The sequence below is a fragment of the Macrobrachium nipponense genome, chromosome 23 (assembly GCF_015104395.2).
Source record: "Macrobrachium nipponense isolate FS-2020 chromosome 23, ASM1510439v2, whole genome shotgun sequence".
Classification (NCBI taxonomy): domain Eukaryota; kingdom Metazoa; phylum Arthropoda; class Malacostraca; order Decapoda; family Palaemonidae; genus Macrobrachium; species Macrobrachium nipponense.
This window is the reverse complement of record NC_061090.1, coordinates 63701909-63715796: the sequence shown is the minus strand read 5'-3', so window position 1 is coordinate 63715796 and position 13888 is coordinate 63701909. Positions and strand designations below refer to the sequence as shown.

The 13888-nt window shown below is 32.9% G+C and overlaps 1 protein-coding gene across 3 annotated transcripts in view; it reads left to right on the top strand.

Annotated features, from left to right (window-relative positions):
- LOC135201342 (uncharacterized) overlaps window positions 1-13888 on the top strand; it is a 218479-nt gene that overhangs the window by 4219 nt on the left and 200372 nt on the right. For 2 of the 3 annotated variants that reach the window (XM_064230202.1, XM_064230190.1), the window contains exon 1: window positions 8451-8777. The exons of the other annotated variant lie outside the window; for it this stretch is intronic. In XM_064230202.1, the coding sequence (XP_064086272.1) occupies window positions 8752-8777 (26 nt within the window). In that variant the 5' untranslated portion in view covers window positions 8451-8751. Of the gene's footprint in view, window positions 1-8450; window positions 8778-13888 lie in introns of those variants that run through there. 3 annotated transcript variants of the gene reach the window in all.

The window sequence follows — 13888 nt, the reverse complement described above, 5'->3', positions numbered from 1 at the left end:
GTCGTCTCATTGCAAATCCAACATGGTGTGGTGAATTTTCAAACCAACTCAGGAATTGATAGTGTCTTTTTTTTCTGTACATGTATAACGTGTATTTGAATGCCAATAAGTACTCAGTGTATGTATTTGTGCATTTTGATATTAAAAATTTAGCTAAAATTTTCTCTTTTTATCTTTTATCTCTCTTTCCCATAATTATGGTGACATTTACCCCTTTAATTTTTGCCATGTATAAGTATAATCTTGAGGAGGGGATGTACGACATGTAATGCACTGCCAACTATTAATCTGCATCGCGTTTGCGAGTCAGTCAGCGCTCTGGTCTCTTTCAATAAACTTCTGTCATCAAGACATCATCTCATTGCAAATACAGCATATAGATAGTTTTATGAAAAATGTGTCTGTAGCAAGTTTTACTTATTCTGATGTTATGATGATTCTTTTGCTCATTCTAAATTTTTTTCTGCTAGCCTATTCCTCTTTCTCTGTCAAAATGCACTTGTTCATTCTTTAGCTGCTTTTTATTTGGCTATTTGCAAATCTCTTACTTCAGCCTCAATGTTTCTCTTTCCAAATCTACCATGGTTACAGCATCTTCTGTTGTTTCCAAGCCAGATATTATTCTAGCTACATAGCTTTCTAAGGATGTATCATTTGGGAATGCTGTCAAGTATGTTGACTCTCTTTTGGGTGAGGCAGGAGAATCATTGGAACTCCTCTTCCCCCCACCACCCATCATTCCCATTTACTTTTGCTGCCTCTTTTTCTTTCACTCAGATGACTCATGTGGACTCAGCTGAGTCACTTCAGACTGTCCCCCTTTCATCGAGTTGTGGATGTGATGCAGGCAGCTACTTGCTCTCTTATCAAATGAGACACCCAGAGGTACAGAAGATTCACACCATGTGTTGAATTAGTATTGTCCCTTACATTCTGTAATTGATAATTCAGTGATAATAAAACCGAAAGTTCACCAGAAAGAGTTTCAAGAACCTACCAAGAATAATGCAAAATGGTGGCAGCAAGAATAACCCACTTCCTGAGAATTCTGATGATACTAGTTAGCACAACCTACACCCAGTTGCAAATTGTGAAGAAGAACAACACACACAAAGAAGTTTTGAAATAATACTATTTCACTAGTGTTATAAGCTTTCTTCAGTAAGGAAGTTAGCTGCAAGCTCTGTTGCTATATTTTAGTAACCCTAAATGACTTAATACAAGGTTCAGGCTTTTAAAATATTTAAGGTTACTATGATAAGTTAGGTAAGGCCTAGCCAATGTTGACTGGAAGTTTACCTGTTGTCATGCCAGTGGTATTGGGCACAAGTTAACTTATGAATGATTAGCCTAAGAGTAAGAAACCCTGCATTTTCGTAATTTTCGAGTGAAGTAAGCCTAAAAGAATTGCAGTGCTAGTTAGGCTAGTGTCTTGCCTACCATAAAGTTAGGTGACTGATGTTTTTAACATAGCTAACCTATCTCAACAGTGATTTGCCATTTCTCATTTGTGTGTGTGCCTAACGTGACCTACAGTCGAATAAGACAGTCTAACCTGACCATGTCTACTCAAGGTATTGCAACTTCCCCCGCTAACTCTATTGTGTATGCCTGTGACTTACAGGGCATTAAAGCACCTAATTTCAATTGGGAGGCATCTGAGTTAGCACAGCAATTCAGTACTACAACATACTCTAGTAAATCCCCAAATGAAGTTGTTAACTATAATACTGTTATGGATTGGTCCCAAAGCAATGGAGATATTTGATAACTGGTCACATTTATCAGATCAACAAAAGGAAAATCCTCGAGGAAGTCTAGACTGCTTTCAGCCAGTATTTTGAGCCAAAATCCAATTTTAAATTGGCACGTTTTCAACTTAGTGACATTAAGCAGCAAAATAATGAGCCTATAGACAGCTATGTCACACATATGAAGGTTCAAGCCTGGAAATGGAATTTTAGCACTCCTGATTTGCTGTAAGATAAATTAATAGATCAGTTGATCAAAGTTATTACAAATGTTACTGTTCAGAAGAAAATTCTTGATCTAGACCCAAAGACATTAACTTTAGATTAGGTGCCAGACCTAGCTAGAACTTATGAAGCAACTCAAAGCCAAATATACATCAGTTAGGGTGTGCTGAAGGTAGCACTAAAGTTAATAAAAGGCAACCAAAGTTCTGGAACTGTTATTTTTGTGGAGGACCTAGACATAAGAGGCAGAACTGTCCAGCTAAAGACCAGTCCTGTAATAAGTGCCATAAAATAGGCCACTAGGGGAAAATGTACAAGTCCACACATGAAAGCAAGTCTTGAATTCATAAACCTGTTGCTCAAGTGCATCCACATACAACTCAAAGGAGTGAAGGAAGGAAAATTATGAGTCTTGCCTATTTGAAGATTATGAAAATCTCAATTTTAACTCAATTTATTTGAATATTGACATTGATATTCTTAGTGATGTAAGTGATGATGCCATAGCAACAATTCGAATAGAAACTTACTATGGTAGACAAAAAAAGCTCACAGGAAAAGTTAACATTGGTGCTCAAGGTAATATATTACCTCTCTGAACATTCAAGAATTTATATCCAAGATACATCGATGCAAGAAGAGTTCCTACAGATACTAGTTTTTCACACACATCACAGCGAGCATACAATGGTACTGTAAATCATCACTGTGGGTGTATTGAATTGCATTCCAAGTATCCAGGTGATGTGTGGAAACCAACAAGATTTTATGTAGCAGATACTCCAAGTCCAGTAATGTTTGGATTGCATACTTGTAGAACTCTAGGGTTGTTACATCTAAATTGTGAAACTCAGATACTTCAAGAAAGCAAGAATTTATGAAAACCTATCAAGTTCCTTAGTGATTTGGGCAACAGTTAGGTGAACATTAACTGAAAGTTGATGACAATGTCAAACCAACAATACATCTACCCACGAGAGCACTAATCCAATTATGGGAGAAAATCAGAGTTGAACTAGACAGAATGATATCCTTAGATGTAATATGTCCAGTACAAGAACCTACTAATTGGGTGTCTAGTATCACATATGTTCACAAACCAGATGGTAGCCTGCGCATTTATCTTAACCCTAAAATGCTAAACATCAATTCACCAGAGCAGCTATATCCGGTAAGTTAGACACAAAATCTGGATATTGGAGTGTATGTTTAGAAAAAGAGAGTCAGTTATTAGCTACATTTAATAGTTTTATTTGGTCGTTTTTGTTTTAAGAGACTCCCGTTTAGTTTCAAAACAAATCAGGATGTGTTCCAGCAGGACATGGACCAAATTTTGGAAGGCCTTCCTGGAATAGTTGCCATTGCCAATGACTTAGTGGTGAATGGAGTAAATAAATAGATGACCATGACAACTATTGCATAAACTGATTCAGCAAGCATGACAAAAAGGACTCATGTTCAGTTCTTCAAAGCGCAGAATTAAGGAAGAGAGTATACTGTTTTTTGGTAACATCTACAGTAAACAAGGTGTAAGACCTGGGCCTTCCAAAGTTCAAGCTATTAGTGAACTGAGTGTGCCTAAAACTGTTACAGACCTACAGTCATTTCTTGGAATGATCACCTATTTAGCACTTTATTTTCCCAGTCATAGCTCACTTGCAACACCATTTTGCCAACTTCTCCCGAAAGACAGTGATTTTTAGTGGTTCAACTAACACTAATTAACAGGCTTTTGAAAAACTCAAGTCAATTGTAGTGTCGGAACATTAAGCTATTTCGATCCTAAGAAGCCAGTGATTTTACAGGTCGATGCACATGAAGAATGCCTAGGAGCAGCATTTCTACAAGACAACAAACATATTGCATATGCTTCGCAGAACCTCAGATACGGAAAAAAGATACGCTGATATTGAGTGAGAGCTATTAGAATGCATGGTTACAGCTGAACATGTTCATACATATGTACATGGAAAACAATTTGTTATTCAGTCTGACCATCGTCCTTTAGAGATGATTTCCAAGAAGAATCACACAGCAACACCTGCTTGCCTGCAAAGTATGTTACTCAGACTACAGAAGTATGACTGTATGAAATAAAATATAAACCAGGTTGTGAGATGATCCTTATGGACAGTTTGTTAAGGCTTCCGAAAGAAAAAGACACAGAAATAGACTTGAATTCAACAGTGTGCTTTGTCCAGTTTGGTACTCAATGACTAAGTGAGTTACGAAATGCCACAAAGGAAAACGAAGAATTAAGTTTCCTCACCAAATATATTTTTTAAGGATTTCAGGAACACCCAAGAGATGAGCATTAGGCTGTAAGAAATTTTTGGTCTCACAGAGATGAATAAAGTATTGAAGTTGGCCTTATACTGAAAGGAAAACAAGTTTTTATCCCAAAGGTTCTTCAAGAAGAATACCTCAAGAGTATTCGTGAAGGACACCAAGGTGTTACATGATGTCAGCAGTGCAACCAAGTACAGTGTGTATTGGTCAGGTATATATAAAGATATTGAAACACATTGCAAATGTATGTTGTGTCAGAGATAAAGGGAATTCTTTTATTCTTTATGCCTGACATTCCAAATGTTCCTTGGCATACAATTGGAACTGATCTTTTCTCCTTAGATGGGAATCGTATTTGATTATTGCTGACTAATGCTCAGTTACCTTTGATTGAAGCTCTAGGAAATAACTCTTCCAGTGACAAAGTTGCAAAATTGACAAGCAGAGTATTCTCAGTACTTGGCATCCCAAAGAGGATTATTTCTGAAAATGGTATGCAAATTCAAGGAACGGCATATCAGCAGATAGTAAAAAGTTATGGTATATCACATATCACCAGGTCGCCTCTTCTTCTTTATCTTCAGCTTTTCCCATCTTTATATGTGGTTGCTGTTTATTAGTCTTCTCAATCTTCTGCGATCATGCACCATTACCTCACTCATATTCCTCGCCTGCATATCCCTGTTCACTGTGTCGCTCCAGCTCATTTTTGGTCTACCTCGCCTCCTTATCCCAGGCACTTCCATGTTCATGGTTCTTTTACATACAGAATCCTCCTCTCCTCTCATAACATGCCCAAACCATTGCAATTGTCTCTGTTGCAGCTTTTTTGATACCTTCGTAACTTTCACCGTCCCTCTTATGAAGTCATTCCTTATCCTGTCTCTCCTGGTCACTCCACACATCCAACGTAACATTCTCATTTCTGCTACTTCCATCCATCACCAGCTCGCCTCATCATCCACTATCCCATGGATTCACCAAAAGAGCTATTCATAAAGCCAAGTCTCTGCTAAGAAAATCTCCAAAGGATACTAATATGGCCTAGTTGAACTTCCACACAACCCCTCCAGGTCCACCCAATATTTGGAAGAACTAAACATACTATCGCAAAGATTTACCGGAATGACACCTGAGGCAACCAGTGTTCCTTCAAGATGCTTTTCTCATGATGGACTTGGGCTCAGGTATCAGCCTCTACTGTCTTGGTACTTATCATTTCCAAATTCATCCCTGCACCACTTTCCTCTGTCTTGCCGTTTTTGATCATTTCTTTGAGGTCCTTAATGCACTGAATGTTTCCTAGAATAAGGCCGCAAATATGGTTTTCTAAGAACATAGCATGTAAGGCCCTCTATTAGTACACAGTGATTACACAAATCTTTGCAGCTGGATGTCTATAAACCATCTTATTAATGAGCAAACAACCTCTTTGTATCTGTTAACAAACATTTACAGACAATTGCACTTGTACAACAACCTGTATCTTGTAATGCAATTACCCTCTCTTTGCCTAATTATATCCATTTTACTAACAGTAGGTTACAGCACCTCTTCCTATGTTATGCAGATCTGCATGCTTCCAACATAACACGTAGTTCATCTCTTGTGACTTCATAATTACTTCCCGCAAGATTCCAAGATTCCTGGAGAAATTGGGGTAAAGATTCTTAGATTTTAAATAATATATATACATTATATATATATATATATATATATATATATATATATATATATATATTATATATATATATGCATGTATGTATGTATGCATAATTTACTGTAATCCACGAATCTTGCAAGAGACAATTATGAATCACAAGCGGTGAACTACTTGTTGTGTTGGAAACATGCAGATCTGCAGAACACACAGTACACACACACACACACACATATATATATATATATAGATATATATATATATATATATATATATATATATATATATATATATATGATATATATATATATATATATATATATATATATATATCTATATATATATTCTTTAATTTTTGTTGTAAAAAAGGTGGTGGGCGCGGACCAAGTTACCATATTTGAAAAATGTGGGCGGGGCTCATGCCTCCTCTGTCACGCAAACACCCCCCCCCCCCCCCTCTCTGCCACCATCCACTCCCCTTCTTACGACTATGTAAACGTGCATCAGCATCAAACAAGAGATATTTACATATGTAGTACTATGTGCACTATTATATACTTGGTTTTCTGCTATAAAGAGGATATCATGGCAGAGTATATCTCCGACTCATACTCACAATATTGCAAAGAAACGGTGCTCACTGACTAGTACAACAAAAACGCAGAAACATTATGAAAGTTAGTGTCACTTATCAGCAACCTTAACGGTACATGGGGTTCCGCCTTCTCATTCTTATCTGTGTGTGTGTGTGTGCTGTGACCATAAGGTGTGACGATAAGCAACAGTGTTGCCATATCTGAATAGCAAAATTATATTAGGACTATGAAAAAATTACGCTAGATTGAGCAATTTTATTCAAGAAAAAAAATCTTAATTATGCTAACTTTGTACTAGAGGAAATTATATATATATATATATATATATATATATATATATATATATATATATATATATATATATATATATATAATTATAATCCTGAAAGATATTATAGGTGCTTCATTAACTTACTGTGAAACATTCAGAGCTTAAATCTATTGTATAAGTGTATATTTAAAAAATATACCTGGGAATAAGGAAATATAAATTTAATATTATAGCTGTATGTTTACAACATAACTGAGGAAACATGATTAATGCTCTACTAAAATAAACAAATTAATGCTTGGAAAATTAATGCTTCCTATACACTTTAACATATCCTAATTCAGAGACAATATATATTAAAAATAAGTATAATATGTATTCCGTATATTATTTAAAAATATATGAGATCTATGAGGATTAACTAATTTTTCCCTTCTATTCTTCATAATTATCTACAAGTGGAAAAATCTCAAACTAATTTCTTTCCTTCTTTCTCTATATTTCTAAATGAAAACAAAATCTCAAAATCAGCAGCTTACATCAATTGTGTTCAACTTCATATGTGTCTTTGTAATCATAGCTTTGATCATCGCATTTGATGGTTCAAATAGGACGCATTCCCCTTTGCCCTTGATGGTTTCTCCACTTATTTAATTTGTGAGTGATCTGTTACTATGCCTATTCCTTTTGTCTGATTTCTTTATGTTCACGAACGAAAAATTTCTTTCACAATCTGCATTTGACACTGGAATTGTCAGCAAAGCCTTGGTAACCTGACAGAGTCATGTATTTGCCAGACTGATGGACTAAAACCACCAAAACCCCTCAGCACTTTGATTTTGGGAGAGAAAATCGTCAACATCACCGCTCAACATTAGGGGTCTCCATTCATCATCTAGATCTTGCGTTTGATCCTCTCCAATTATCCAAGGAAAATGAACAGAAATATCCAACAAAGAATTCTTTCCTGCTTTCTCAATTCATTAGGATCTAGAGCAGAACCAATAGAAAGAAGGGTATATCAATGTGAAGAGGCAAACGCTGTTTTAGTTGAACTGCTAACTCTACCAAAAACACAAAATAGGAGACGGTCAAACATCTGATGGATGCCTTGATCCCCTCTCCGGTTTGCTATCACATCCAAAAGCCGAAGAAATGTGACTCCCCCATAGATTTTGTTGGTAGGTACTTGATACTCTACATTTTTGAGGTCCATTTCAACTACCTGATTGACTGGCGCTTTTAGAACATTTTGTTTACAAAAGCAACTTATGATCTGAATGTAGAATTGACGGCAGTTCTTAATCACTGTGGCACAATTACATGTGAGCTCTGGCAGAGGATGTTTAACTTATCAGTTATTAACAAGATGTATTCTAGAATTGAAAGTACGTCTGTGTAGGGGTTTGAAAATTCATTACACATTTCTATAGTTTGAGTTAATTTCTTTATCTTCTATTGACTTTCACTCAAATTTCAGTCAGTGTTTACGTTTTTTGTAAAGTTTTCTATAATTATACCAATTCTTTCAGAAGTGTGCCAAAATTATGCTAAATGGATATGTATGCTAGACTTTATTTTAGGGGTCCGAAATTTGCTCAAATTATGCTAAAAGTACAAAATTATGCTAGATCTGGCAACACTGTAAGCAAGGCAGTTGGTCGTAATGTGGTTGAAGTGAGTAGTGCAGAATCTCCCAGAGAAGTAAATATAACGAACACTAGCAGCATTTCCATTCTGAAGTGTGACAACAAAATGACTGTGTACTAATGAACTGTACCAAATCGATGTTTTCCACCGACGTATTTGCCATTCCTTGACAGAAATGTAAACAAAGACAAAATCTCAAAAAGAATCACGAACTTCTTCTTCACTTTATTTGATGAAGACTTTAATTATTACTAGTTTCCTGGTCTCGGAGTATAGGACTTGGGGTTTTTCAAACTGATACGGGAGAAGATGCGCAGAAGTATTACGATCAGAAGGTAAATATATTTGTATTATATGTAGCATGACGTCGGAAGACAGACAAATTAAGTTAGAACCAAAATCAAATACAAGCAGAATATTCATAGGCAATCATACGACACTAGAATAAGCGACACAGCGGCTAAGAGTAACAAATCGTATTCAACATGTCCAATTGATTCAATGTTGATTCTTTATGTATCTTTATAATCTTAACGAGATTTAAAATTCCACATAGATTACACTAACAACAATTAATGTGGCTGTATAGGCTACAACCTGAACGACAGTACTACGTACAGTATATTTGTAATAAAAGTTGTTGTATGGACAACCATGCAATGACTTTTTGCCATGATTAAACCTCTAAAAACAAGCATGTAAAAACAAGTAAAAAATGCACCGAAACTTCGGCGTCATGGGCGCCCGCAGCAAATTTTCCAAATCTTAATATACAGTATACGTGGGTAGTTTTCGGTATCAAGCAAACAAACACTTTTGACCCTTTGAACTAACAGGGTAATTCCAAAAATAGTACCAGCGTTTGCATTTCTTAAATGAATAAAGCAATTATATATATATATATATATATATATATATATATATAAATATATATATTATATATATATATATATTATATATATATATATAAAGCAAACAAACACTTTTGACCCTTTGAACTAACAGGGTAATTCCAATACCAGCGTTTGCATTTCTTAAATGAATAAAGCAATTATATATATATATATATATATATATATATATATATATATATATATATATATATAAAGCAAACAAACACTTTTGACCCTTTGAACTAACAGGGTAATTCCAAAAATAGTACCAGCGTTTTTTGCATTTCTTAAATGAATAAAGCAATTATATATATATATCTGTGTATATATATATATATAGATATATATATATATATATATATAGATATATATATATATATATATATATAATATATATATATAAAGCAAACAAACACTTTTGACCCTTTGAACTAACAGGGTAATTCCAAAAATAGTACCAGCGTTTGCATTTCTTAAATGAATAAAGCAATTATATATATATATATATATAATATATATATATATATATATATATATATATATATATATATATATATATATAAAGCAAACAAACACTTTTGACCCTTTGAACTAGCTGGTTAATTCCAAAAATAGTACCAGCGGTCTGCATTTCTTAAATGAATATATATATTATATATATAGTATATATATATATATATATATATATATATATATATATATATATATATATATATATATAGATATATATATAGATATATATATATATATATATATATATATATATATATATAAATGATATATATATATATATATATATATATATATATATATATATATATATATATATATATATATATAAATATATATAATTAATATATAATATAAGTCTTTTGTACAACACGGAATCCAAAAAGGTCAATTTACAGAACAAGGCAGATTGTGCATTTTGTTGGACAATACGTAAACTGTCAATGATACGATTTTTAGAGTTTATTTCCTGCGACAATAAGTCTTCAAGGGCATTAATATAAAATGTGGTGTTATATAATGAAGATTTGTACAGTTTGAATCGGAGAAATCTTGGGTAAACTCCGTTGAGCTGACAGTATTCTAGGAAGCTGAGGTCACATTTCGCCTTTTCAATTCTTAAGGTAATTTTATCATATTGTCTTGATAATTGTATTACATCAAAAGGGTAACGTCCAACGATGACCTGGGCAAAACTGTATTCTCCTGAGGCGAAGTTTGAGAAGGAACAGAAGGACGAAAAACTGCTGAAACATCCTGAAGGCGGGCGAATATTCAATCAGAAGAGAGCATTAAAAAGGGTCCAGGAATCCACCAAACATATTGAAGAATATTTTATTAGGAACGTTTCATACCTCTTCAGAGTACATCTTCAGCCTGTAATTATAAATTGTGACAATTTAATTAATAGTAAAATAATACATTAAGACTAAAACATCAAGATAATAAGTTAATTAAAAACCTTAGAGAACATTTAAAACAAGCAATAGACTAAAACTTTAAGAAATATGGTAATTAAAATTTACAGAAACATTTAAAACAAATAATGAGAGGACAAGTACCCTAAGTAAAAGTAAAGAAGGGAATGATATCTATTCTATATATATATATCTATTATATATATATATATATATATATATATATATATATATATATATATATATATGATATATGATATATATTAGATATATATATATATATATATATATATATATATATACCATATATATATATATATATATTAATATATATATATAATTGTTATATATATCTATATATATATCTATATTATATCTACATCTATATATATATATATATATATATATATATATATAGATGTAGATATATATAGAATAGATACGATTTTTTTATTATATATATATATATATATATATATATATATATATATATATATATCTATCTATCTATCTATCTATTATATCTACATCTTATATATATATATATATATATATATATATATATATATTATATATATATATATAGATAAGATAGATAGAGCTTATATATTATATCTATCTGTATATATCTATATATTCTATATCTATATCTATATATATATATATATATATATATATATATATATATATATATATATATATTATATATATTATATATATATATATATCTTATATATATCATATATATATATATATATATATATATATATATATATATATATATATATATATATATATGTATTTATATATACGCGAGCATATATGTTATATATAGTTGATGTGGTGAACAATGACATTCTTTGAAATAATAGATATCAGCATTAGCTCTGGCAGGAACAAAAGTCAAAGTTCTTTGTTAAGGGGAATCTACTGTCTCAGAGGTCACATTGACAAAACCTGAGTTTGCATGGAAAATTCCTCGAACGTTGTGTTCGTGTGTGCGGTTGTTTCTGTTGGCGGAACCAGTGAGAGATAAATGTTATTTGAAATAGCTTACCTTCCTAACAAGGAGAATATAAAATGTTGAAAACTATTATGTGTAGATCACGAATTGTGAAATAAATAATGTGTTATTACACGATCGGTTTTGAACAACGAACTCGGGAGTGGTTTTACGAGTATGTTCGTTCGTTTGTACGTCACGTTTTACCTCCATTGTCCTATAACTTTTGGGGCATATTCGCTCAGCTTGTCCTTGAAAAGATGGAGGGCGCGTGACAACCATGCAAACTATTATCATGGACATCCGAGGTGATAGTTGTTGGAACTTTCATTAATAAATTTCTTTTCAGCATCTCGAACTATTTGAGAAGACGTGTGAAGTGGCAGAAAACGTTTCTTTCTCATGAGAGATTCGTGAGAAACTGTTATCATTCCGTTTTTTGGGCATTTGTTGGTGAAATGTATCTCTGCCCTCTTTATGAGATTTGTTGTTATTTTGTTATTACTTTAACAAGTGTGTTAATAAGAATTATGTTTCTTTCTGACAGGAACTCTTTTGAATTGTCGCTTTGTAGGCCCTGTGAGCCGGATTATTACCTAGTATTGATAATTTACATGGCGTTACGTGTTGAAGAGACTATACTCTGTTTTTTTTCTGTCTGTCCACCCACCTGTGGTGTTTGCGTATGGTAACACTGCGTCCCGGACTTTCGATAGTTACGCTATGTGTAAGTTTTAGGCAATTAAAAGGATATCTGGGTGTGCATTTGCAACTGAAAAGTGTTTTAATAATTTACTGTATGCGAATTACACCGTTAATATCAAAATAGGCCATTATTATAATTGTTGAACTTAAGCTGAATGAACCTATCTAAAGCCCGGGACGCAGTGTTACCATACGCAAACACCACAGGTGGATGGACAGATGAAAACAGAGTATAATTGATTTACTGCTTGACTATTCAATTTTGTGGAATTGATATCAGAGTATGGCGAGAAGTGTCCCTTTTATTTTCTGTTTCACTTGCGGGAATGGTTCATTTTTTCCCCGGGATCTTTGTTTTAGACAATCCGTCTTTTGCGTCTTTCCTTTGATTAACTTCCTAGCTGTCTGGTGATAGTTAGAATTTGCTTTTCCTCTAGAGAAATAAAGTTATTTTTGTATTTCAGAGTTTAATTCAGTACCCAAATTAATTTTTGGAATTAACCTGCTAGTTCAAAGGGTCAAAAGTATGTGTTTGCTTGATACCGGAAACTACATATATATATATATATATATATATATATATATATATATATATATATATAATATATATATATATATTACTACTTTTAGTGCACAGTTTTTCACGGATACAACATTCATTGGTTGAAATGGCTTTTTTTTTATTTTTTTATTATTGACCACCTTTTTTTATATTGCTTCATATTTTGTAATTATTTTCTTTAATTCATTGTTTAGGTTACCAATTGACACAGTCAATTAATGGGGTTCTTCCATTTACTCCAGTGTTTATACAGACAACAGCTATTTCGTCAAACTTTACGTATTGACGTTATCAAGCATACTAATACAAATATGAGCCCACATGCGTTTTGTAACGTCATGAGGACGGAAAGGTAATACCAGAGTCAAAGTATATAGGGTCTGCTCACGAGGCGGTACTAAAACCTATCCCCGCCCCTTGTGAAACGTCATCAGTTACAAAAGGACCATATCTTTATGAAACTATATTTACGATAACATTTTTGTATAACTATTTTTGCGATGGCGTTTTTTTTATATAAATGTTCCTCTTATTACATGTTGCCGTACACAACGTTAAAGTACAAAGAATGCTCTTTCAAGTGATATGTGGCACATTACAATTACGATTACTTTCAAACCCACAAGCGCGCACAGAAAAAATTATCTACGCACAGAAAAATGTGCAATTACTGCATCCGTCAACCTACATACATTCACGTTTCGTAGCGTATCTGACTAAGGAATGATGATAGAAAGAAACTGAAAAATGGATTAGAAAGCTGATGAAATTTACTGTATAATGCATAAATAAGATTGATAGGTGTTCTGTGAAATTTTCGAGGAATTCTAGGTCAAAGACGACCAAAATTTTTAAA